The sequence below is a fragment of the Muntiacus reevesi genome, chromosome 3 (assembly GCF_963930625.1).
Source record: "Muntiacus reevesi chromosome 3, mMunRee1.1, whole genome shotgun sequence".
Lineage (NCBI taxonomy): Eukaryota > Metazoa > Chordata > Mammalia > Artiodactyla > Cervidae > Muntiacus > Muntiacus reevesi.
In genome coordinates this window covers 88,764,968-88,788,774 of record NC_089251.1, presented here as the reverse complement: position 1 = coordinate 88,788,774, position 23,807 = coordinate 88,764,968, and the positions used below count along the sequence as shown (strand labels likewise).

The window sequence follows — 23,807 nt, the reverse complement described above, 5'->3', positions numbered from 1 at the left end:
CGCCCTCATGGGCCTGGAGACTCCCCCAGGACAAGAGCAGTGTTCTCCACTTCAGGCTAGAGGCGTCTGGGTAAAGTTGGCATCTTCTCATGGCAGGCAGCCCCGTGTGCCACATCGGGAGGGACTTGGGTGAGAATGACAGGCAGGTGGAGCCCACAGGCCAGCCCACTGCAGGCCCCCCCTCCTCCTCAGTCCTGCGGGGTTTCCTAAGGATCCCACAGTCAGCATCACAATCTCCCATCACACCTTCAGCAGCTTCCTTTGGCCCTCTGAGGCCATCTGAGCTACAGCTATCTGGGGATGCCCGCCGAGCTCTGCCCGCCAGACTCAGCCCAGAAAGCGGCCTCAGAAAATGGCCAGTGAGAATCCACAGCTCTTGACAGGGCTCTCTGTCCCTCCGAGCAAATCCCCTGCTGTGTGTCCTCCTGATTGCCGTGCAACCAGCCCCAGGCGCCAGGCCCCAGGTGGGGAGTCCCAGCTCAGAGGGTCTCGGGACCTGCCTGGGGCTGCAGTGGAACTCAGCCCTATCACAGGGGCTAGAGGTTGGTCCCAAGCCCTCTCCACAGGCCAGAGTCACCTCCTGGGCTGAAGGGAAGGAGGTCCCAGACTATACTGTGATTTATAAGACATATATTGATTGAGTCATTGAGATGACCAAAGTATATTTTTCATATATAGTTGGTCTCTGTCCACATTTCCTGGCTTACAGCTCCCCAAACTCTTGGACAGGTGACAAAGGTATCTCTTGTTATGTTTCTGCAGTGACTTTTGGACCTCATCTGAGGATGGAGCTGATTGCCAGGAGAACCAAACCTGTGACTGGAGGATGGTAACTTCAGACCTGCCCCTAACCTCCAAGGATGAGAGAGGGGCTGGAGGTTGAATCAAGCACTGATGGCCACTGATTTAATCAATCATGCCTGTGCAATGAAACCCCAAAAGGATGTGATTCAGGGAGCTTCTGGGTGGAGACTGGGGGGGCGTGGCACTCCTGGAGAGACCATGAAGCTCTGTGCTCTTCCCCAGACCTTGCCCTGTGTGTCTCTTCTGTCTGGCTATTCCTTAGATATATCCTTTTATAATAAACCCGTAATCTAGCAAGTAAAATGTTTCCCTGAGTTCTGTAAGCCACTCTAGCAAATTCACTGAGCCTGGGAACCTCTGATCTATAGCCAGTTGGTTAGAAGCACAGGTAACAGCCTGGGCTTGCCACTAGTATCTGAAAGGGGGCAGGGGGCAGGATGAGCCTGTAACCCACGGGATCCGCTGCTATAGCCAGGTAGATGGTGTCAGAACTGAGTTGAATCATCGCTACCCAGCTGGTATCTGGGCATTGCTGATTGGCATGGAGAAGCCTCCACACACACACACATTGGAGGTGGGTCCAGGGAACCCAGCTTATCCCACCTCCCGGAGCCTGTGTTCCACTCCCACCCGTCACCTTCTGGCTCTCACACCCCTTCTTGGAGACAAGGTCTGGGACGGAGTGACAAGCTCTGCGGACAGCCAGGAGTCCCAGCCCAGGGAAGAGAAGGCAGTCAGCTCCCTGCTGCTGCTCGGGAAGTGCAGACAGTGCAGGAGCACAGTGAGAGGAGGAGAGATGAGGCAGCCGGGGAGTCGCAGCCAGGCTCAGCCCCATGGCCGGGTGTCTCAGGGGCTGGGTGGGCCTTTGAGCTTGGAGGGGAGCAGGGGCCGGCAGGCTGGCAGGAAGCACCAATGTCACAGATGCACAGAGGGTGTGAGAGAAGAGAGGTTTGAGCAGCTCAGTCAGGAAGCAAAAGACTCTGGTTGGAGGCATTGGGGGCCTGACACAGGGCAAAATAGGCAACCCCCATCCCTGAGAGCAGGAGAAAAGCACCAAGCAGATCCCCTGACTCCAAACACCTGTGTCCCCTGCTGCCTCGATGCCCTCCTTGATTCCTCCATCAGTGCTCTGCGTCTCCGGAGCCTGCCCTGGCCATCTTCAGGATCCCCGGAAGGGGCAGCTCAGAAGTCTCAGAAGTCCTAGAGCTCTTCCTGAAGAGCTCCAAGGGAGGACAAAAGGGATTCAGCCTGTGATGCATCCTGCACGAACCAGAATGTCTACCAGTGAGCACTGTCTGAGAAAGGGATGGGTTCTCTAAGAGACATTTCCCCATCAGAGAAGAATCCCAGCCTTGAGGAGCCTGAGAGGTCGGGGGAAACTCCAGCATCAGAAGGGCAGTGACCGCAGAGTCCACTCAAGTCCCTTCAACCGCTGAGAGTCGGGAGACACACCCCCTGATCCGTGTCCCCACCTGGACACCAATTCACCGTGTGACTTCACTCACTCTCTTCCTCCGGCTCCCAGTTCCAAGCAGTGCTTCCACTCTCTAGAGCTCTGCCCAGACCGGCCACTTCCTGACTCACCAAGCCAGCCAAGAGCCGCCAACCTCACACACACACACACACACACACACACACACACACACACTGGCAAGGAGGCCACACTCTGAGAGACTCCCCAGGACCCCACTGAGAGGAAGTATTTCCAAACTGATAGACTCCCCAGTGTGTCCTGAGAGGTGGGGCTGACCCAGAGGGAAGGTCAGGAATTCTACTGACCATTAAGAAAGGACCCCTACTGACCATTAAGAAAGGACCCCAGAGGGTATATTTAGCTCACTAAAAATAACAGAAGGCTGGGGATGAGGGCTGGGAATTGTCTGGGAGGGCTAGAACGCTGGGAAGGCTGGGGGAGGAGCAGGAAGAACAATGGAGGAAGGGAAGGGGGTCTGACAGGTCCCGGCAGGCAGGGGAGGGGGATGTCTTCCTCCCTCCCGCTGTGATCTGTGACCCAGATGACTCAGCTATTCCATACCCCGGAGAAGGGCCTGGATGGTAAGGAAGGACTACCAGGAAGCTTGGGAAGGCATCAGGTTTCCTATGAAACACCAGTCCCAGGAGGTGACTGGGGCAGACTGGTGTGAGGCAAGGCTGGCTTGAGCCCTGCTGGGGGCCCAGCTCCCACTTCTGCCCCTCCCATCCGAGCCACCCTGGGCCCCTGCTGAGCACCCAGAGCTTCAATCAGGGTGGGCTAGGCCTGGATGCTGGAGGTTGGACCTTGACACATGGCTGGGGTCGGAGAGCAAGGCCTCTGACAGAAACCGGCCGGATGCCGAGGCCAGTGGACACTTACCCCTGTGGGCTGCTTCTTGGAGTCCAGCAGTGGGGCGTTGAAGCTGGCAGACAGGCTGGGGGTGGCGAGGACTTCCCGGAGGGGGATGTTGGCTTCCCCCAGGAACCTGAGGAGAGAGAAAAGTAGAAAGTAAAAAGCAGACAAATGCACCCAGTTCTTCTTCCGAATACCCTTCACCACTGCCACCTCTCAGATAACCCATGGAGAGGCTGATCTGCCTAGAACGCCTAGGAACCCTCAAGATTCCCCTGGCAGTCTGCCGCAGATACCCCATCACCAGGCCTGGAAGGCCAGGCCCCTCTCCGGGCACCAGAAGAATAAGAAACACGTTCCTTTCCCCCAAGGTCAACTTTGACCCCTCCTGCCCATCCCCAGAGGCCCAACCTCACCACCCCATGTGCCTGGGTTGTCCTGCCCATCAGACCTAAACAGCCCCCAGAGCAGCCTCTCCTGGAAGCACGCCTGCGTTCTCCGCTCCCTCCACAGCTCTCCTGACCTGCCACTACACAGACCTACCCAGTGTCCCTGAGCTGGGCCAGCAATGAGGGTGAAGGGGAAACACACAGACCCTCCTATCTTCAGGGACGGGGAGAGAGGAAAGCTGGGGCCGAGAAGTCTGCCCCACTCCCAAAGAGGCCCAGAACTATCACCCACACACGCGAGGCCATATCTGACCAAGGGGAGAGGGCCCGTAAACGGATGGTCTTTTAGGAAAGAGAAGGTCGTCACTTGATGACCAGCGAAGGGACCCTTCAAAGGGGGCCAAGGGAAAAGGTTGTGTCTCTAAGCCAAAAAGTGAGCAAAATGTGTTCTGCAGCAGTGAGGAAATCAGAGCAGCAAGTGGCCTCTGTCAGTCAGAACTGTGGCTGTGTCTGCATCGAACGTGGGCATGATTCCTGCACCTTACTGTCAGGACGTGAGCTACGACCAGTCACAGATGTACTTTCATCATTTGCTTCATAATTTTTTCCTGATGGATAAATAGCACACCTGTTATCTGGGACCTTCATTTTTCTGGTGTCTATAACAACTGATTTGAATATGAATTTTTATGACTTAACGAAATAAAACTTCCATCTTGACCTAATTAACTAATTGTTAAAACTGGCTATTCACAATGATGTAGCACTTCACATTCAGAAATCAGAGAAGGGAGACACGTACATGGACAGCTGAGTCCCTTTGCTGTCAGCCTGAAACTACCACAACATTATTAATCGGCTATACTTCCATATAAAATAAAAAGTTAAAAGAAACAGAAAACAACAAATGTTGGCAAGGATGTTGAGAAACTGAAACCCTTGTGTTGAGAAATTGAAACACTGGTTAGAATGGAAAAGGATGCAGCAACTATGGAAAACAGCATGGTAGTTCCTCAAAAGGTTAAACATAAAATTACCATATGATTTAGCAATTCCTCTTCTGAGTAAATACCCAAAAGAATTTAAATCAGGGACTCAAAGAGATACTTGTACACCCAAGTTCATAACAGCATTATTCACAACTGCCAAAAGGTGGAAGCAACCCAAGTGTGTAACGGTAGATGAATAGATAAATAAAACATAGTAAATGTATACAACAGAATATTATTGAATCCTAAAGAGGAGGAAAGTTCTGACACTTGCTGCAACATGGATGAATCTTGGCGATATTATGCCAAGTGAAATAAGACAGACACAAAAAGACAAATACTGTATGGTGACCTAGAGTGGTTAAATTCATAGGGACAGAAAGCAGGTTAGCAGTTATGTGGGGTGGGGGATGAGGAAAGAGGGAGTTATTATTTAGGGGGTACAGAGTTTCAGTCTGAGGAAGATGAAAAGTTCTGGAGATAGATAATGGCAATGGCCACACAAATTGTAAATGTACTTAACACCACTAAACATCAAAATGGTTAAGTGGTGAGTTTTGTTATGTATGTTTTATCATGATAAAAATAAATTTTAAAAACTAGCTGTTTGTGTAAGTTTCTCAGCAATAAAATTTCCTTTATCTCCATCCCTCTTGGAACCAGCAGACTCTTAGTTGCTTTGCAAGTTTCTTTGTTAGCAAGGCAATAAGCCTGACACATACATGCGTGTGCACATGCTAAATAGCTTCAGTTGTGTCTGACCCTTTGTGAATCTATGGCCTGTAGCCCGCCAGGCTCCTCTGTCCATGGGATTCTCCAGGCAAGAATACTGGAATGGGTTGCCATGCCCTCCTGCAGGGGATCTTCCCGACTCAAGGATCAAATCCACAACTCCTGCAGCTCCTGCATTGCAGGTGGATTCTTTACCACTGAGCCACCAGGAAAGCCCAGCCTGATATTTATTCAAGACCAATTTTTCTAACATTTCTTTACAGAAGAGGCTGTAAAAAAGAAAACCACAGGCTCAAAATGGTGTCACTCATGCTAAAGCCCATAGTACAAAACCTAGATTTAATTATGGGTCTAATTGCAGTTTCAACTTTTCCCAGAAATGTAACCTTAATAGGCCGGTCTGGAATATTCTGGTCAAGCACCAAAATGCACATCTGTTATGTGGGTCCGCTCCACCCCACTCCCACCCCAGCCAGTGGAAGATGAGGTAATCAGCATGATAAACCCTTGCCTGATCCCTTCTCAACTCCCAAAAAGTTGATGTCCTGGCTTTAAAATAACCCTTTCTTTTCTTTAGTTAATATCTTCTTGCCCCACCTGCCTTCTGCCTATAAAACTTTCCATTTTGTACAACCCCTTGGAGCACCTTTCCAGTTGCTCTGAATTCATGAGTCATGAAAGTGAAAGAATTAGACAGTCATGTCCGACTCTTTACGACCCCATGAACTGTGGCCTCCTGGGCTCCTCTGTCCGTGGAATTCTCCACACAAGAACACTGGAGTCCGTAGCCATTACCTTCTCCAGGGGATCTTCCTGACCCAGGGATGAAAGCCAGGTCTCCTGCGTTGCAGGTGGACTCTATCTGAGCCACCCAAGAAGCCCAGTCAATTCATGAGTTATTGAATAGAACCAATTAGATATTCAGATTTACTTGGTTCAATTTGTGTTTCAACAGAGCTAAAGGGAGAGGTGTTTGCTAATATTCATTCCAGAGTTCTAAAACCACTCAGGATGCTAGGAAGCACATTTTCTAGAATTCAGACTGGTTTCATTAGGGGAACCACTGACTGAAACCAACTACCCTGGCCAGGCCTGATAGTAACCACTTGGCACGCGTTATCTTACAAAACAGGAGGTCCTGGTAAGAAACACCACCTACCAGAAGAATTAGAGAAAAGTCAAAAGAAGAGAGGAGATGCCAGTCCATATGTCCTACCAGCCTACCAGGATCGTTCTCATCGGACTCCACCTTGGCTGAATGATGCAAACGTCACCAGCAGGAAGGACCCTGGTCAGACTGATTAGCCAAAGACACCCGGGAAAAACCCGAGCATGAGCCACGTGGCAGAGCTGTTCTCCTGGGTCCCCTCACCCCGCTGCTCTCCACCCAGGAGCCCTTCCCAATAAAATCTCTTGCTTTGTCAGCACATGTCTCCTGGGACACTTCATTTCCACGTGTTAGACAAGAGCCCACTATTGGGCGCTGGAGGCGGTCCCCCTTCCTGCAGCAGTTTGTCTTATACTCCTTTGCAGAGCAGAGCAGGCTTGTGCCACAGCTCACTAAGGCAGGCCTCCTGGACTGTCTCCATCCCAGAGTCAGCAAGGGGAAGGCCCCTGTCGCCAGTGTGTTGACTGAACTGTTCTCACAACCAGAGCAATGTCAAGAATACCAGGGAGTAAGTGTAGAAAACCAGGAATCCATGCTGAAAGCAGACAGGGCAGTGGTCCCTGGGAGACAGAGAACGAAGAATGGCTTTCTTGACAAACCAGGAGCCATCTGGGGCGTAAGTCATTTGATGATCTAAGCCTGGCCACAGTCCTTGTCTTTGAACAGGTCTCAGTAATAATGATCTTAGGAAAACACAAGGACAAGCTTACCAGGCGAAAGTAATAATAACAAAAATAAATCAATTGTAAAGACTCCCAGTCCTATTTCAATGGTAAAGACTAGTTTAATGTACATTCTTGAGCTGTTTTGCAGAATTTAAATAACACCCCTGGGCCCTCATGGCAAAGAATTCACCTGCCAAGCAGGAGACAAGTTTGATCCCTGCGTTGGAAAGATCCCCTGGAGAAGGAAATGGCAATCCAGTCCAGTATTCCTCCTTGAGAAATTTCGTGGACAGAGGAGTCTGGCAAGCTACCGTCCATGGGGTTGCAAAAGAGTCAGACACAACATAGAGATTAAATAACAGCAACAACTGGGTCAGCTAGAATATAAGGGATAACGACGTTGACCTTTTCTGACCCTCAGTCCTTCAATCAACTAAAACTTGGACTCTGCCTACTGCCCAGATCCTTTCATGAATATGCATATACCCTTTAGCTTAAAACTTCCCCAGTTCTGCTGTTTGGGGAGACACTGCTTTGGGAAACGTTCCCTATGTTCTCCTTACTTGCTGCAAGAAATAAATCCTTCCTTCTCCCTATCTTTGACTCGGTTGTGTCTTTTGGCTCGATACCCACTAAGAGACGAACTCAGTTTCTGGGTAACAATGTGACACTGGAAACCTATGGCAGCAGAAAGGAGGGACTTGCTTGAGCAGGCAGATGGCAGATGGCGGACCCTGCCCTAGAACTTGTGAAATAGAGTCGGTATTGCTAAGAGAGCTCTATAAGTTGGAGTTGGAAGGTCATTAATGAAGTGTGATTCATATATGGCTCAGCCTGGATTTAATATGACCTTTTGACCTGATGAAGTCATTCAGAACACCTGCCAAAAACCAAGATATTTATGGGATCTTTGCCCTAAAATAACTCAGAGTCTACCCATCTATCAGACCCCTACCCTGGAACAACTTGTAATACTTAAAGCACAAATATTGTCAAAGTCAATCACAACTCTCTCTAGGCAACTTCTAACAACCTTTTTTTTTTTTTTTTTTTTTTTGTCTTTATAAGCCCTTCTTTCTCCCAATACTTTCACAGGTACCTGAATTTGTGTCTCCCATATTACATTTTTTTAATGCTTGTTTATTTATTTTTGGCAATGCTGGGTCTTCATTGCTGCTCAGCTTTTCTCTAATTGTGGCTTTTTTCTAGTTGCGGTGAGCGGGGGCTACTCGCTAGTTTTGGGGCACTGGCCCAAGGGTGCAGGACACAGGCTTCAGTAGTTGTGGCCCCCAGGCTCTAGAGCACAGGCTCAGTAGTTGTGACCACAGACTTAGTTGTCCCCAGGCATGTGGGATCTTCCCGAATCAGGGATCCAACCCTGTGTCCCCTGCATTGGCAGGCGGATTCCTTACCACTGAGCCACCAGGGAAGCCCCCTGAAATGCAATTCTTAAAATCCCAAATAAACTACTTTCTTATTTGCAGCCTCGTGCACTATTTTCTGGTTGACAAATTTGGTCCCCAGATTCCCAGGGCGGGCAGGGGAGCAGATGGCTGGCGGGCCTGGCGGTGCAACCTGGGAGCGGCAGCCGGAGCGCAGCGGATCGCTGAGCACAGAGCAGCCCACCCTCCTCTGCCTCCCTCGCTGCCCGCCCAGCCCTCCGCCCGGGAAAATTCCCGGACGCGGGGCGGGAACAATGGGAGGAAATGCAGGAGGAAGCGGCGACTCCACCCCTGCCAGCCCGGGGAACAGGCACCTCCACGGCCTGCTCCTTGGACTGCTTGTTATTTCCTCCCTTCAACGACTTTCTGGGTCATAAAATACCCCCACCTCCCAGCCCTGCATAGGCCCTGTGGTCAGCCCTTCCGAGGGGCTGGGCGGCTTCACAGGCCCCCATTCCACCAGGAGGAAAGACTGGAGGCAGGATGCCTGTCCCTAAGCCTAAGGAGCCGACTGTGGGGTCAAAATGCGAGAAAGGCAGAGCGTCCTCTGAGTGAGAGGAAGAAGGAGGGAAGAGGGACAGTCTGAGGCTGATGGAGATGGAAAAACCCTGATGGGCCACCCTTCATTCATTCATTTCAGGGAAGAGAGAGGAGACATGGTGTTATTCAGGGGGATCAGATCTGGGAGGATGCAGACCCTTGAGGAGACTCAACCCATCCTGAGATCAAGACTGAGACACAGAACTTAGGGCACCCAGCCTTCTGCATAAGAGGGATGCTGCACACTTGGTGGGTACCAACCTTTAGTGGCAGGCAGGACTCAGCACAAATGAGGCAAGCATGGCCCTGGGGGCCTGGGAGCCAGCTCTGAGTGTGTATGGAGCCCGGCAAGCTGGAATAAAAGCCTGCGAGCCTTGCCCCCCACCCTCCATTCTGCACAGCCTACTGATAGAAAAATGTGCTGCCCAGCCTCTCCAGACCCTGTCATCCCTCTTGGCTGTGCTGTGTTCTGAAGCCACTGGAATGTGAGGGCACAAGTTTGGGGGCCGAAAGAGCTGCTGCCATCCCAAAGACAGAAAGCGAGGTCAGGAATCAGCATGGAAGGAGGGGAAGGTCAAAGCAGCTTCCATGTTGACAGGCATACTTTTCCTCATGCAAGAAGAACTCATTCAAACTCATCACCCAGGCAGGTTACTGTCCCGCCAGAAATGGGAGGTGGTGACCTCCAAGTCTGAGCCTTAAGTGGGAGGGTAAGAATTAAGGTGGCCAAGTAAGTTGATTTTAACAAAGCACAAGGAAATCAAAACAATTTTATTTTAAAACATCTGGCCACATACGGGAAAAGAATCTTAAAGAGTAGATATATGTAATGGATGACTCACTATGCTGTACATTTAAAACTAGCACAACACTGTAAATCAACTATACTCCAATAAAAGTTAAAATAAATAAGTAAATAAATAAAACAGTGGGCCATTTTACATCATTGTTCATAAGAACAAAACACAGGAGGCAACCCAAATGTCAAGCATAGAAGATGAGTAAGTTTAGACATACAACAGAATACTATGTTGTTATTTATTGTTCAGTCACTAAGTCATGTCCAACTCTTTGTGACCCCATGGACTGTAGCATGCCAGGCTTCCCTGTCCTTCACTATCTACAGCTATAAAAATAATGGGAATATTACACTGTAGATTTATAATGTATGGAAATTCTTCAAGATACATTGTTAAGCATATGGATCAATGGATCAGAATATAGACAGCCCAGAAATAAGCCCACACCCCTATGGTCAATTAATATTTGACAAAGGAGACAAGAATAAACAATGGGAAAAAAGACTGTCTCTTCAGCAAGTGGTGTTGGGAAAGTTGAACAGCCACATGTAAATCAGTGACATTAGAACACACCCCTCTCACCACAAAAATAAACTCAAAATGACTTAAAGACAAGACGTGATACCATCCAAGTCCTAGAAGAGATCAAAGGCAAAACTTTCTCTGACATAAATCATGCCAATGTTTTCTTAGGTCAATCTCCCAAGGCAATGGAAATAAAAACAAAAGTAAACAAATAGGACCGAGTCAAACTTACAAGCTTTTGCACATTATGGGAAACAATAAAATGAAAAGACAAACTGCAGAATGGGGAAAATATTTACAAACAGCATAACCAACAGTGCTTAATTTCCAGAATACACATACAGTTCACACAATTCAACAACAAAAAAGCAAACAACCCAACTGATAAATGGGCAGACGACCTAAACAGACATTTCTCAAAAAAAGAAATACAGATGGCCAGTAGGCACATGGCCTACTGAAATGAAACAGGAAAAGATGTTCAGCATTGCTAATTATTAGGGAAATGCAAATCAAAACTACAACGAGGTACCACCTCACATCAGTCAGAATGGTTATCATTAAAAAGTCTACAAATAAATGATGGAGAGAGTGTGGAGAAAAGGGAAATCTCCTACACTGTTGGTGGGAGATTGTACATTGGTATAACCACTGTGGAAAACAGTATGGAGGTACCTCAGAAAACTGAAAACAGAATTATGTTGTGTGATTATACAGATAATACAGATTACTGCATGATCTAGCAAGCCCACTCCTGGACATATATCCAGACAAAACAGTAATTCAAAAAGATAAATGCACCTTTTTGTTCATAGCAGCAGTATTCACAATAACCAAGACATGGACACAACCTAAATGTCCATCAACAGATAAATGGGTAAAGAAGATGTGGTACAAATACACATGGAATACTACTAAGCCATAAAAAATGAAATAATGCCATCTCACAGCAACATGGATGCAACTAGAGATTTTCACACTAAGTGAAGTAGGTCAGAAAAAGAATGACAAATACCATGTGATGTCACTTATATGTGGAATCTAAACGATGATGCAAATGAACCTCTCTATGAAATAGAATCATGGACATAGAGAACAGATTGGTGGTTGTTAAGTGGGGGAGGGATGGGGGGGTGGGTTGAATGGGAGGCTGGAGTTAGTAGATGTAAGCTTTTATATATAGAATGGATAAACAACAAGGTCCTACTATATAGCACAGAGAATTATATTCAACATCCTATGATAATCATAATGGAAAAGAATATTTTAGAAAAATATGTGTGTGTGTGTGTGTATAGATATAAAATATATATACATGTAAACTGAATCACTTTGCTGCACAGGAGAAACTAACACAACATTGTAAATCACCTATACCTCAATTTTTTTTTAATATTTTTTTTTTTTAAACATACATTGTTAAGTGAAAAACCAAGTTCAAAAAATTGTGTATAATATGCTACCTATTACTTAGAGTAGTCAGAAAGTCTAATGCTGGCTGCCAGAGGATGGAGGGAGGGGACAATGGGAAGTTATTATTTACTGGGTATAGAGCTTTAGTTTTATAGATGAAAAGAGTTACAGGGATGGATGGGGGTGATGGCTACATAACAATGCTAATGTATTTAATATCACTAAACTATATATATACTTAAAAATGGTTAAGATGGTAATTGTTATATCTTCAGTTCAGTTCAGTCGCTCAGTCAAGTCTGACTCTTTGCGATCCCATGAACTGCAGCACGCCAGGCCTCCCTGTCCATCATCAACTCCCGGAGTTTACTCAAACTCATGTCCATCCAGTCGGTGATGCCATCCAACCATCTCATTCTCTGTTCCCCCCTTCTCCTCCTGCCCTCAATGTTTCCCAGCATCAGGGTCTTTTTGAATGAGTCAGCTCCTTGCATCAGGTGGCCTAAAGTATTGGAGTTTCAGTTTCAACATCAGCCCTTCCAATGAACACCCAGGACTGATCTCCTTTAGGATGGACTGGGTGGATCTCCTTGTAGTCCAAGGGACTCTCAAGAGTCTTCTCCAACACCACAGTTCAAAAGCATCAATTCTTCAGTGCTCAGCTTTCTTTATAGTCCAACTCTCATCCATACATGACTACTGGAAAAACCATAGCCTTGACTAGACGGTAATGTTTCTGCTTTTTAATATGCTGTCTAGGTTGGTCATAACTTTCCTTCCAAGGAGTAAGCGTCTTTTAATTTCATGGCTGCAATCACCATCTGCAGTGATTTTGGAGCCCAAAAAAATAAAGTCTGACACCGTTTCCCCATCTATTTGCCATGAAGTGATGGGACCGGATGCCATGATCTTAGTTTTCTGAATGTTGAGCTTTAAGCCAACCTTTTCACTCTCCTCTTTCACTTTCATCAAGAGGCTCTTTAGTTCTTCTTCACTTTCTGCCATAAGGGTGGTGTCATCTACATGTCTAAGGTTATTGGTATTTCTCCCGGCAATCTTGATTCCAGCTTGTGCTTCCTCCAGCCCAGCATTTCTCATGATATACTCTGCATATAAGTTAAATAAGCAGAGTGACAATATACAGCCTTGAAGTACTCCTTTTCCTATTTGGAACCAATCTGTTGTTCCATGTCCATGTTATATTTTACCACCATACAAAAAAAATCTATTTTAATAAATAAATATACTAGCTATTGTGTAAAAGTAGGAAAGTCAGAATTTATACTAGTGATTAAGCAATAATAAGAGTGGTAGAGAAGAAACAAAAAACAGTTATAACCATGGGAGAAAGATGAGAAGCAGATGGAGAAACAAAAGGAAGAATTTCACTGCATTTTTTAAAATCATTTCTGGTTTTATAGCTCCTTAAATTTTTTTACAAACTCAAAAGTTAAATTTAAAAATGAAGCATAAAAATGTTTTTTAAATTTTATAATTTATTCATTCAATAAATACTTCGCACATCAGACAAAATACTGGGCCTGACCTCATGGAACTTAAGTTCTACTAAGAGCTGCCTGCCTCATGACTGAGTGTATATTAGATACGTCGCCAAGCACTCTACAAGTATACTTGTCACAGCGGTAGGGTAGTATACTGGTGTTAGTTCAGTTTATCTTACAGATGAGGAAACTGGAACTCAGAAAGTCATTTGACCTTTCTGATTTCACACAAATAACTGACAGAGCCAGACTCAAAGGCCTGGCCTTAGACCCAATCATAGACTAGCAGGTATACCTTGGAGCTCTGTGAGCACATCATGAAAGACACAAAAAAATCCTTGGTTTGCCTCATCCATGGAAACAGGAACCCAGGCTATAAATTTGATCTAGTTCAATCTTTTTCAAAAAAAATCTAATTCCGAGATGTATTAATCATGCCTTCTTATTTTCTATATTTTCATGACATATTTTGACATCTAAGGCTTTGCTCACTTTGGAGAGGCTGCCCTTCCCAGGGCTGGCCAATTCCTAGAGACAGTAAAGGACTCACTGGCAACTGCACCTTTCATATGCAAACCAACCAATCCAGAGCCCACACCCCCACCACTCCTCTACAGAGGGCTCCCACTCAACCAACATTCCCCTGCCCTGAAACCCCAGGACCAGGTACCACAAAACTCCATGCAGCCCAACATCCCACAGCCCGCTGAAATTATTCAGACCCGCCATCTCTAAGGGTTTTCCAGGTGGCTCAGATGCTAAAAAATCTGCCTGCAATGCAAGAGACCCATGTTCAATCAGTATTCTTGCCTGGAAAATCCCATGGACAGAGGAGCCTGACAGGCTACAGTTCCTCCGGGTTACAAAGAATCAAACATGACTGAGTGACTAACACTTTCACTTTCACAGCCATTCCTAAACCCACTTACCCTGCCTCAGTTCAGTTCCGTTCAGTCGCTCAGTCGTGTCCAACTCTTTGCAACCCCATGGACTGCAGCATGCCAGGCTTCCCTGTCCATCACCAACTCCCAGAGCTTGCTCAAACTCATGTCCATCAAGTCAGTGATGTCACCCAACCATCTCATCCTCTGTAGTGCCCTTCTTCTCCTGCCTTCAATCTGTCCCAGCATCAGGGTCTTTTCTAAGGAGTCAGTTCTTCACATCGATGACCAAAGTATTGGAGCTTCAGCTTCAACATCAGCCCTTCCAATGAATATTCAGGACTGATTTCCTTTCGGATGGACTGGTTGGATCTCCTTGCCATCCAAGGGACTCTCAAGAGTCTTCTCCGACACCACAATTCAAAAGCTCGGTGCTCAGCTCTCTTTATGGTCCAACTCTCACATCCATACATGACCACTGGAAAAACCATAGCTTTGACTAGATGGACTTTTGTCAGCAAAGTAACGTCTCTGCTTTTTAATATGCTGTCTAGGTTGGTCATGGTTTTTCTTCCAAGGAACAAGTGTCTTTTAATTTCATGCCTGCAATTACCATCTGCAGTGATTTTGGAGCCCCCCAAAATAAAGTCTGTCAGTCTTTTCATTGTTTCCCCATCTATTTGCCATGAAGTGATAGGACCAGATGCCACGATCTTAGTTTTTTGAATGCTGAGTTTTAAACCAGCTTTTTCACTCTCCTCTTTCACGTTCATCAAGAGGCACTTTCCTCTTCACTTTCTGCTTACCCTGCCTAGCCCTTTCTTTTCTGAGGAAACCACAGTAAAGGCTCCCGTACACGCTTTCCTCTCACCCCCTCTGCCTCATGACTGACCCAGGTGCTTCCCAGTGCCTGCCCCTCCTCTAGGGAACTGATGAGAGGCAGGAAGGGAAGGGTCCTGTGAGGGGAACAGGTCTAGCTGAGACCCCAGGAGAAACCAGCCAGTCAGAGAGAGGCAGCCGGGCCTGTGGCAGGCATGGCGGAGGGACCCTAAGAGAGAGGCTCTTCCGCTGAAAGTGGCCTCCACTCCTGCAAGGGTGCAGATCCCCCATCAGTACTCCAGGTCTCCCCTATGCCGTGGTGCCATGAGCTAAAGCATGAACAGGTGCAGCGGTCCAAAGACGACAACAGCCTCCCAGGGGAAAGGTTTCCACAGCCCAGACTGGTAAATTATGAAGGGAGTGCTGGGAATGGAGAGCCAGTTCACAACCTTCATGGTAAAGACTGAATCAGTCAAGAGGCACCTGTGGATGTTAAATCTACAGGAATATTTTGATGATGAGCAGGATATTTGCAGAGTATTCAAATGTCTCTTAATATACTTCAAGGAGGAAAAAATAACAGTAAAGATGCAATGGAAAAATTAGACAATACCTTGACAGGTGACTGAAATGAATATCACCAAAGAGGGATACCATGTATCTCCAGATCCTCAGACAAAACACAACTATGACACAACTATGAGATGAACTATGACAGATTCCAGTCAGGAGTCAGTAACCCAAACTGATCATAAATCTAATTATGAGAAAGACATCAGACAAACTCCAAATGAGGAATATTCTTTTTTAATTTGAGGAATATTTGATTTTTTAATTGGGGTATTATATTATTCAAAGCTTCCTGGATGGCTCAGCAGATAAAGAATCCACCTGCAATGCAGGAAACACAGGAGACTTGAGTTCAATCCCTGGGTCAGGAAGATCCCCTGCAGGAGGAAACGGCAATCCACTCCAGTATTCGTGCCTGGAGAATTCCATGGACAGAGGAGCTCGTGGGCTATAGTTCATGAGGTTGCAAAGAGTCGGACATGACTGAGCAACTAAGCACATATACACACAAAAGTTATTCAAAAATATAAATTGTCCCAACTGTGGAAATGAACCAAAGTAAAATAGGTTATGGAAATATGATGATGAAATTCAGTGTGAGAGTCTAGACTGGGGATCCTATACAGGAAAAGAGAGGGGGGAAGTGCCATAAAAGACATAATGTGGCCAGCTGATAGGATTAAAATACAAACAGTGGATTAACGTAGGCAACCGTGTTAAATTTGCTGAAATTGGTAACTTACTGTACTGGCAACTGTGTTAAATTTGCTGAAATTGGTAACTTACTGTACTTATGTAAAAAAAATCCCTACTCTTAGTAAATATACACAGAAGTATTTAAAGATAAAGGGCCATGATGAGTAAAACTTACCCTCAAGTGGGAGAGAAAGAAAAGGGGAGGAAGGAGGGAGAGGAGATAGTGAGAGAGAGAATATTATAAAGCAAATGGAATAGAGCCTTATCAATAAGTGAATCTGAGTAAAGAGTATGTGAATGTTCTCTGTTCTATTTTTGAAATTTTTCTGGGTTTGAAATTATTTCCCCAGAAAAACTCTAGAAGGGTCTCCATGCGTCAGTTTCCCATTCTTTTTTTTTTTTTTTTTTTTAATTTTTTATTTTTCAGTGGGTTTTGTCATACATTGATATGAATCAGCCATAGAGTTACACGAATTCCCCATCCTGGTCCCCCATCCCACCTCCCTCTCCACCCGATTCCTCTGGGTCTTCCCAGCCCACCAGGCCCGAACACTTGACTCATGCTTCCCACCTGGGCTGGTGCCCATTCTTTATCTTTTAAACTAAGAAAAAGACATGTCAACTAAAAACATGTGTATTACGACTCAAACCCATTCATCACTAGCTCAGCTGCACCGATCTCATTAGATTTAGTGAGTTAGCACAACAGGAAAGTCAGATAGCCCCTGACCTAGCAGGACACACACACACACACACACACACACACTCAGGCACACAACTCAGGGGATGTTTAAGGACACCGTTGAGGAGACACCATGAGTGGTGGTCCCTCCATCCATGCATACCTAGCCATGAGGAGCAGGAAATAAGAGCCGGATATTACACACACACACACACCCAGCCTGCCTGGCCTCTGGCAGCCTTCCTGCCAGTATCTGATTCCCCAGGGGTACCCAGGGTAACTCTAAATAGTTGTCCACTTCAGTCCAAAAAAAGACAAAAGAAAAACTATTCTGAAACCCAGGGATATCCTGAATAGAATCCAGGACAAAATGCATAGTTATAAAAATCCTTGGAAAATAAGGATATGGTCAATGCTTCCGAGGATGCTGAGAACAACAGGATGGTGAACTATAAACATTCCTGCCTCAAAACTGCCTCCCAGACTTCCCTGATGGTCCAGCAGTTAAGAGGCTGCCTGCCAGGCTTCCCTGGTGGCTCAGTGGCTAAATATCCACCTGCCAATGCAAGGGATACAGGTTCGATCCCTGGTCCAGAAGGATCCCATATGCCTCAGAACAATGGAGATCATGTGTCACCACTACTGAGGCTATGAACCACGACTGCCAAAGCCTGCAGCCCTAGAGCCCCTGCTCCACAACAAGAGAACCCACCACAATGAGACGCCCGAGCACGGCAACTGAGAAAGCTTACGTGCAACAACAAAGTCCCAGAGCAGTCATAAATAAATAAATCAACTTCCTCCCAAGGATTCGGGAGGCCAGCCAACTGGCCTGCTGAAACCTGGCAGTGGAACATAGGCCTACTCTCCCCAACTTCTAGCAACAACAGACTGCCTCTCTGTCTTATTTAATGTCTATGCACACAGGCACATTTGGGTGAACATCGATTCCCGCCTAAGAAACACACCAGGACAAAGCAACTGATAGAAAGACAGAGAGAAAATACCCTCCGCACTTAAAACAGAGCGGGAGTCAATATTCCTGACCATATCCCAAGTGTACAAACTACTAGGAATGAGCAAGAAAAAAACAAGCATCTCAAAATAGGACAGGTAACTGACAGACGAAGAAATACAACTGTGCAATAAAGATGCCCAACTTTACAAGCAATCAAGGAAACACAAATTATAAGATACTTTTTCTCCCCATGGCACTAGCAAAAATAAAACACTGATTTCTTTTTATATACTGTTGATAGATGTAAACCAGGACATCTTCTTGAAAAGTTATTTGTCAGAACTGATAAAAATGCTATTTCATTTCTAAGGACCTATCCTAGAGGAAAAACAGTATAAGAACATAAAAGCATTTGAATAAAGATGCTCAGTGAAAAATCAGGAAAGAAACTAAATATCAGTGGATAAGGGCTGCTGCTGCTGCTAAGTCGCTTCAGTCGTGTCTAACTCTGTGCAACCCCACAGACGGCAGCCCACCAGGCTCCCCCGTCCCTGGGATTCTCTAGGCAAGAACACTGGAGTGGGTTGCCATTTCCTTCTCCAATGTGGATAAGGGCACAATGGGATAAATTATGGTACACTCATACCATGGAACATAACACAACTACTGAAAATGAGGTTGATCAATACCCTCTGTACCTGGGAGAACGGTCCACGATAAAATGAGGAAAAACAAGATGGGGACCATTTTACAAGGCGTGACTCATTTTTGTGTAAGTAAATGTATATACTTGTATGTAAACAGATGCTCATAGATGAAGAAGACATGCACCAAATGATCAACAGTGGACATCACCGTAGGGAAGGGAAGGAGTGAGTGGGAGAACATGACTTTTTCCTTTATAACCTTTTAAGAATGGAGCTTACTTATGCTTATGTTTTTAAAAATAATTTTTATACTCTTGTGGGGTTTCTGTAAATTTTTTTTAAACAGAAGAATCTGTGCAGGGACTTCCCTGGTGAAGCAGTGGTTAAGAACCCACCTTCCAATGCAGGGACATAAGTTTGATCCCTGATGGTAAAGCTAATACTCCACATTCTGCAGGACTACTGAGCCCTAGTGCTGCAACGGAAACCCAACGTCCACAACTAAGACCTGACATAGCTAAATAAATAAAAGAATGTGTGCAAATTGAGGTACAGCATGTGTCCACATGGAGCACGTGCTTGCTGTAATATTCACATGCTGGTGTGGTTTCTTATGTGCATCCATATGGATTCTGCTATTACCACATACTGGGCACCGTCAATGTGCCAAGCATGGGGTAGGCGTTAGACATCCACACCAACTCTGCATTATGGTACTGTTATTGCCTCTGTCCTGATGAGGAAACAGGTTCAGAGAGGCCCAGGTCACAGGCAGCGCCAGGATGAGACGCACTGCTAACAGTGGAGTTCCTGAGAGAAGCTTTGCCCCTGACTCATGCCAGCCACCACTGCTGCCCTGCTCAGCTATGCAGACAACCTAGAGGACCAAGACCACCTGCTCCTGCAGGATGGGACCCCTCGGCCACATCAACACACTCCAGGGGTGAGTGGCAGATACCCACTGGCCAGACCCGCTCCCCCAGGCACCTCTGCGGCCTTCCTTACATTCTTGCACGTGACTGACTCATGTTCAGCTTCTTCCTGGAAACCCTCATTTTCTTTCAGCAGATTAAGCCCATTGTCCCAGGAGATACCAGGACACCCCTTCCACCTCCACCCGGGGCGGGAGGGAACCAAGACCTACTCAGCGACGTCCCTGCAGCAGATAGTCACCTATGTCAGGAAGATCCACCATCCCCAAAATATCTCCTCACAGCCCATCGTGGTACTTAACCCCTCACCATCATCATTTCTCTTTTTAGTCTAAGCAGAGTTTGGGGGATAAAGCGACATCCCCAACTTTTCTAGGAAAAAGCAAAAGTTAAGGTACAGGCTGCCACCAGCATTTCAGTATGAATGAGTCTTTTTCAACGACAGCTAAGAGGAGCCTTTGATGGGAAAGGGCTGGGGCAGTGGGACTCAAGGCAACTGGGACAGCCAGAGGCAGCACAAGGGAGGGACAAAAAAGAAGTGTGCCTGGAGGAAGTGCCAGCTACCGTTTATGCAGCAGCCTCTGCGCAGGGCCCCAGACATGCCTGCGCACAGAGGCTCGGGGAGCTGATGTGAGGACCCGCCCCAGGCAGCAGGGCTGCTGTGACTGGACTCTACGTCTTCCCAAAGTCCACACTGGTTCCACTCCACCAGCTCACAGAGCCCAGCGTGAGGGTGGGAGGAGGAGCAGCTGAGGAGGAAGGACGGGGAGCAGCCATGTGTGGGGAGCTGCCCTCTGGGCCCCCCTCAGTGGCAGACACCACACAGGCACCCAGGTCGCAGGGCAGATGAAGGCGGGCAAGGCTGTGTGTGTGGCTGAGACAGCCCTCAATGGCCCGCTTTATAGACTCACCAGGTTGCCGAAAGGTTGGGGGTGGATCACGGTTGTCCAAAGAAAATGCTATTGTGAGCACCTAAAGGAACGCTTCCTTAAAACAGTAATGTGCCTTCTAGCTGATTCTTGGTATCAACCTGGGTCTCCTTCTTTACCATTTGATTGAAGGGGGCCTGGGTGCACAGGCCCCCTGGGGTAGAGTTGCCAGATCAAGTACGCTACTGCCTGTTAAGTTTTCATTTCAGATAAACAATGGGGAATTTCTTAATATAAGTATGTCTCATGCAACACTTGGGACATTCCAACTTAACTCTCTGTCCTGTATGTTTCTCTGTTGAATCTGGCCACCCTACCCCAGGCCTGAGCTAGGCCTGGAGCCAGTGAGTTACTGTAGTCAAGATGAGCATCATTTTAACACAAATGTTTTATGTTTCTTGTTTTTCATTTTGCTGTGCCGCTCAGCTTGTGGGATCTTAGTTCCCCGATCAGGGATCAAACCAGACACTCAGCAGTGAAAGCAGGAAAGCAGAGAGTCCTGCCCACTGAATCCCCAGGGAATTCTATAACCATGGTGTTTTGACAAGTGGATACTTTGACCCCATGGAGACTTCTGCTCCCAAATTTATATTTACCAAACACTTAAATTAAAAAAAAATACACCTACATTAATTAATTTCCACTGGAAAGGCATTTTTCAGAACAAATTAAATTAAGTCCATTTACTTTGTTGATATATTTTCTATACAGTGTAATTAAACTCTTTCCTTTTTTAAATCTGCATTTTTATTTTACCAAAATTACTGTCATTGGTAATAATTATTTTCTATTTACATTTCCCAACACAGGTTTGGTGCAAAGTTGTTTTTTGGTTGTTGTTGTTGTTTTTGTTTTTGTTTAATTTTTTGGTACATATCAAGCTTTATCAACTATAGGTCTCTCCCATTCTTGAGTTTTCTTTTGTAGAATTCTATTAAGTCTAATTCTCTCAGGCCAATGTTTACAGTTACCAATAGAATCCTTCAGTCAGTCTTTTCATTTCCTTAACAATTTTGCCCATGTATCATTTTGCCCATGATTATTGCATGGTAATCATTTCTGCCAATAATTACATCAGTAAACTATGGCAAGAACTATATTTACTTCTTAGTTAATCCATGAAAAAAACTGAGAGCCATTCCTTGCGCTCATGCAGTGGGTGCTCAGCCCTGGTGCACACTGGCCTCCCCCCTGCAATTTCAAGAAGTGCTGAGACCTGCATTCAACTCTAACTTCTCCTTTAATCAATTTGCTGCAGAGCCCAGACACTGATCTATTGTAAAGCTCCTGAGTCATTCTAAGATGCACCCAGGGCTGGAGCTCTGTTCCAAAAATCTAGAGCTGCACTCTCCAACACAGCAAACAGCCACTACACATGCATATGAAATATTTAAATTTAAATTAAGTAAAATTTAAGATTCAGTTCCTCAGTCACACTAGCCAACACAGAATGATTGCATCATCTCAGTAAGTTCTATCCAGCAGCTCTGGTCCAGAGTGAAGATGACTGGTTCTCACTCCGTAACACCTGGGAGTTCGTAATGACGCACAGGCTCTGGCCCCAGTTAAGTCAGAACTTGCAGATGGGGCCAGGCACTGGTGTGTTGTGTCAAAACCGCCAATTATGCTACGGCCTCATAGCCTGGACTGGGAACTTCTGGGCTCAACGTTCCAGCAGTCAGTTGGTCAGGGATCAAGGTCAGCTTCCCCTCCAACATCCTTCTGAGAAGCCCAGAGTAAACAGGAAGTTGTTGAATGCAGCCTGGGACACAAGTCCAGGACCCACCCTAGCTGGGTTTGCACAAATGTCTCCCACCCAGAGGAGTGACGCTTCCTTTTTGCATTTGAAATCTGATTTTATGGACACAGAGTTTTGATTCACCCTTGCAGCTGGGTCAGGGTGGGTGGGGTGCAGAATGGCCCAGAGATAGTAACCAGCCTGAGAGGTCCCCCTCCTGAGAGATTCCAAGACCCCACTCCAGGCCAGCAGACCAGTTTAGCACAACAAGGTCACTCAAAACTGCCGACAGCCACGGGGGAAACACAGAAACCACGGGGAAAGAGAGGAGTCTGGAAGTGGGGGAAGAGTCATAGGAGAGAGAGGATAAAAGGAGAGGGGCCAGGAGGGAAAGTGAGCAAAGCCAACGACCTTTGGAGACAGAGGTGCAAGTGAGGGTCTGGAAAGAATGAGTGAGGCATTGAGGGCGCTCTAAGAACAGCAGGAGGCAGAGGATGGGGGTTTGGCAGAAGGAGAGGAGGAGGCTGAGGGAGCCTCTGCGGAGGAGGCAGAGGGGAGGAAGAGGCTTTGCTGGAAGAAGACCCGGGAGGACCCTTGGTGGGGCTCAGAGAGCACCCGGGACGGCCAGGGATGAAGGGACAACCCTGTGAACCTCACTGGAACCGAGGACAGTCAGATGGCAGCGGTCACCGTCACACCCATTATTTCCCTATCTGCTTCCTGACCAGACACGGACAAGTTGAGGGTAGTGAGTAGGTGTTTCACATAAAATGTTCGTTAAATTGAATTCACTAAATTTTCCCCCCTTTTCTCTTTCAGAATGTAAAATGTCACGTGGCTGCTCTTGTTGCTTCCCAGAAAGGCTCCTCACTTTCACAGCCTTAGAAATGTTAATAATTTTAATCTGGGATTCTTTTCTCGAATTTCATGAGCAGAGTGAATGTGCTGTGTGGTCCAACCATGGGGGCCTGACAGAAGCACCTGCGTGTACCTGCCTCCCCTCTGCCGCTCCACCGGGCTTACCCACATACACCTTCCATCCAGTCAAACTGCTCTCCAGCCTGCAAACCCCACTCTGGCAACAGCTCCAGCAATGAAACCAAAATTCTATTATTTCTGAAATTCTTCAGGTGTTTGTGAATGTAATTTTAAATTCAGCTGAATTAAAATTTAATAATTTTTGAAGTGAAGTGAAAGTCACTCAGTCATGTCCGACTCTTTGCCACCCCATGGACTCTTAGTCCATGGAATTCTCCAGGCCAGAATACTGGAGTGGGTATCCATTCCCTTCGCCAGGAGATTTTTCCCAGCCCAGGGATCAAACCCAGGCCTCCTGCATTGCAGGCGGATTCTTTACCAGCTGAGCCGCCAGGGAAGTCCATTAATAATTTTTAACTGCTAGAAATACAAAAGCAAGATAAATGTTTGTAAAACTCAAAAAATAACAATCAAATAGTTATGGGAAAGAAGTTTCTGTTTAAATTAGAAAGCTTTGTCAATTAGGTCTTCTGCAGATTGATGTTTGAGGAACTGATTTCTAGCACACTGGCCTCACAGTGACCTGGTCATGGGGGAAACTTGCTTTCAGAGAGCTGACGTCCCCCTGGAAGCTAAAGGACTCCCACAGGGTCCAACGAGAGGGTTCCAAGGTGCGATCCAA

At 46.4% G+C, this 23,807-nt stretch overlaps 1 protein-coding gene across 23 annotated transcripts in view; it reads right to left on the bottom strand.

Moving 5' to 3' along the window:
- DYSF (dysferlin) overlaps window positions 1-23,807 on the bottom strand; it is a 218,481-nt gene that overhangs the window by 165,975 nt on the left and 28,699 nt on the right. For all 23 annotated transcript variants that reach the window (XM_065929506.1, XM_065929513.1, XM_065929517.1 and 20 more), the window contains exon 4: window positions 3,158-3,263. In XM_065929506.1, coding sequence (XP_065785578.1) covers window positions 3,158-3,263 — 106 coding nt within the window. The remainder of the gene's footprint in view (window positions 1-3,157; window positions 3,264-23,807) is intronic.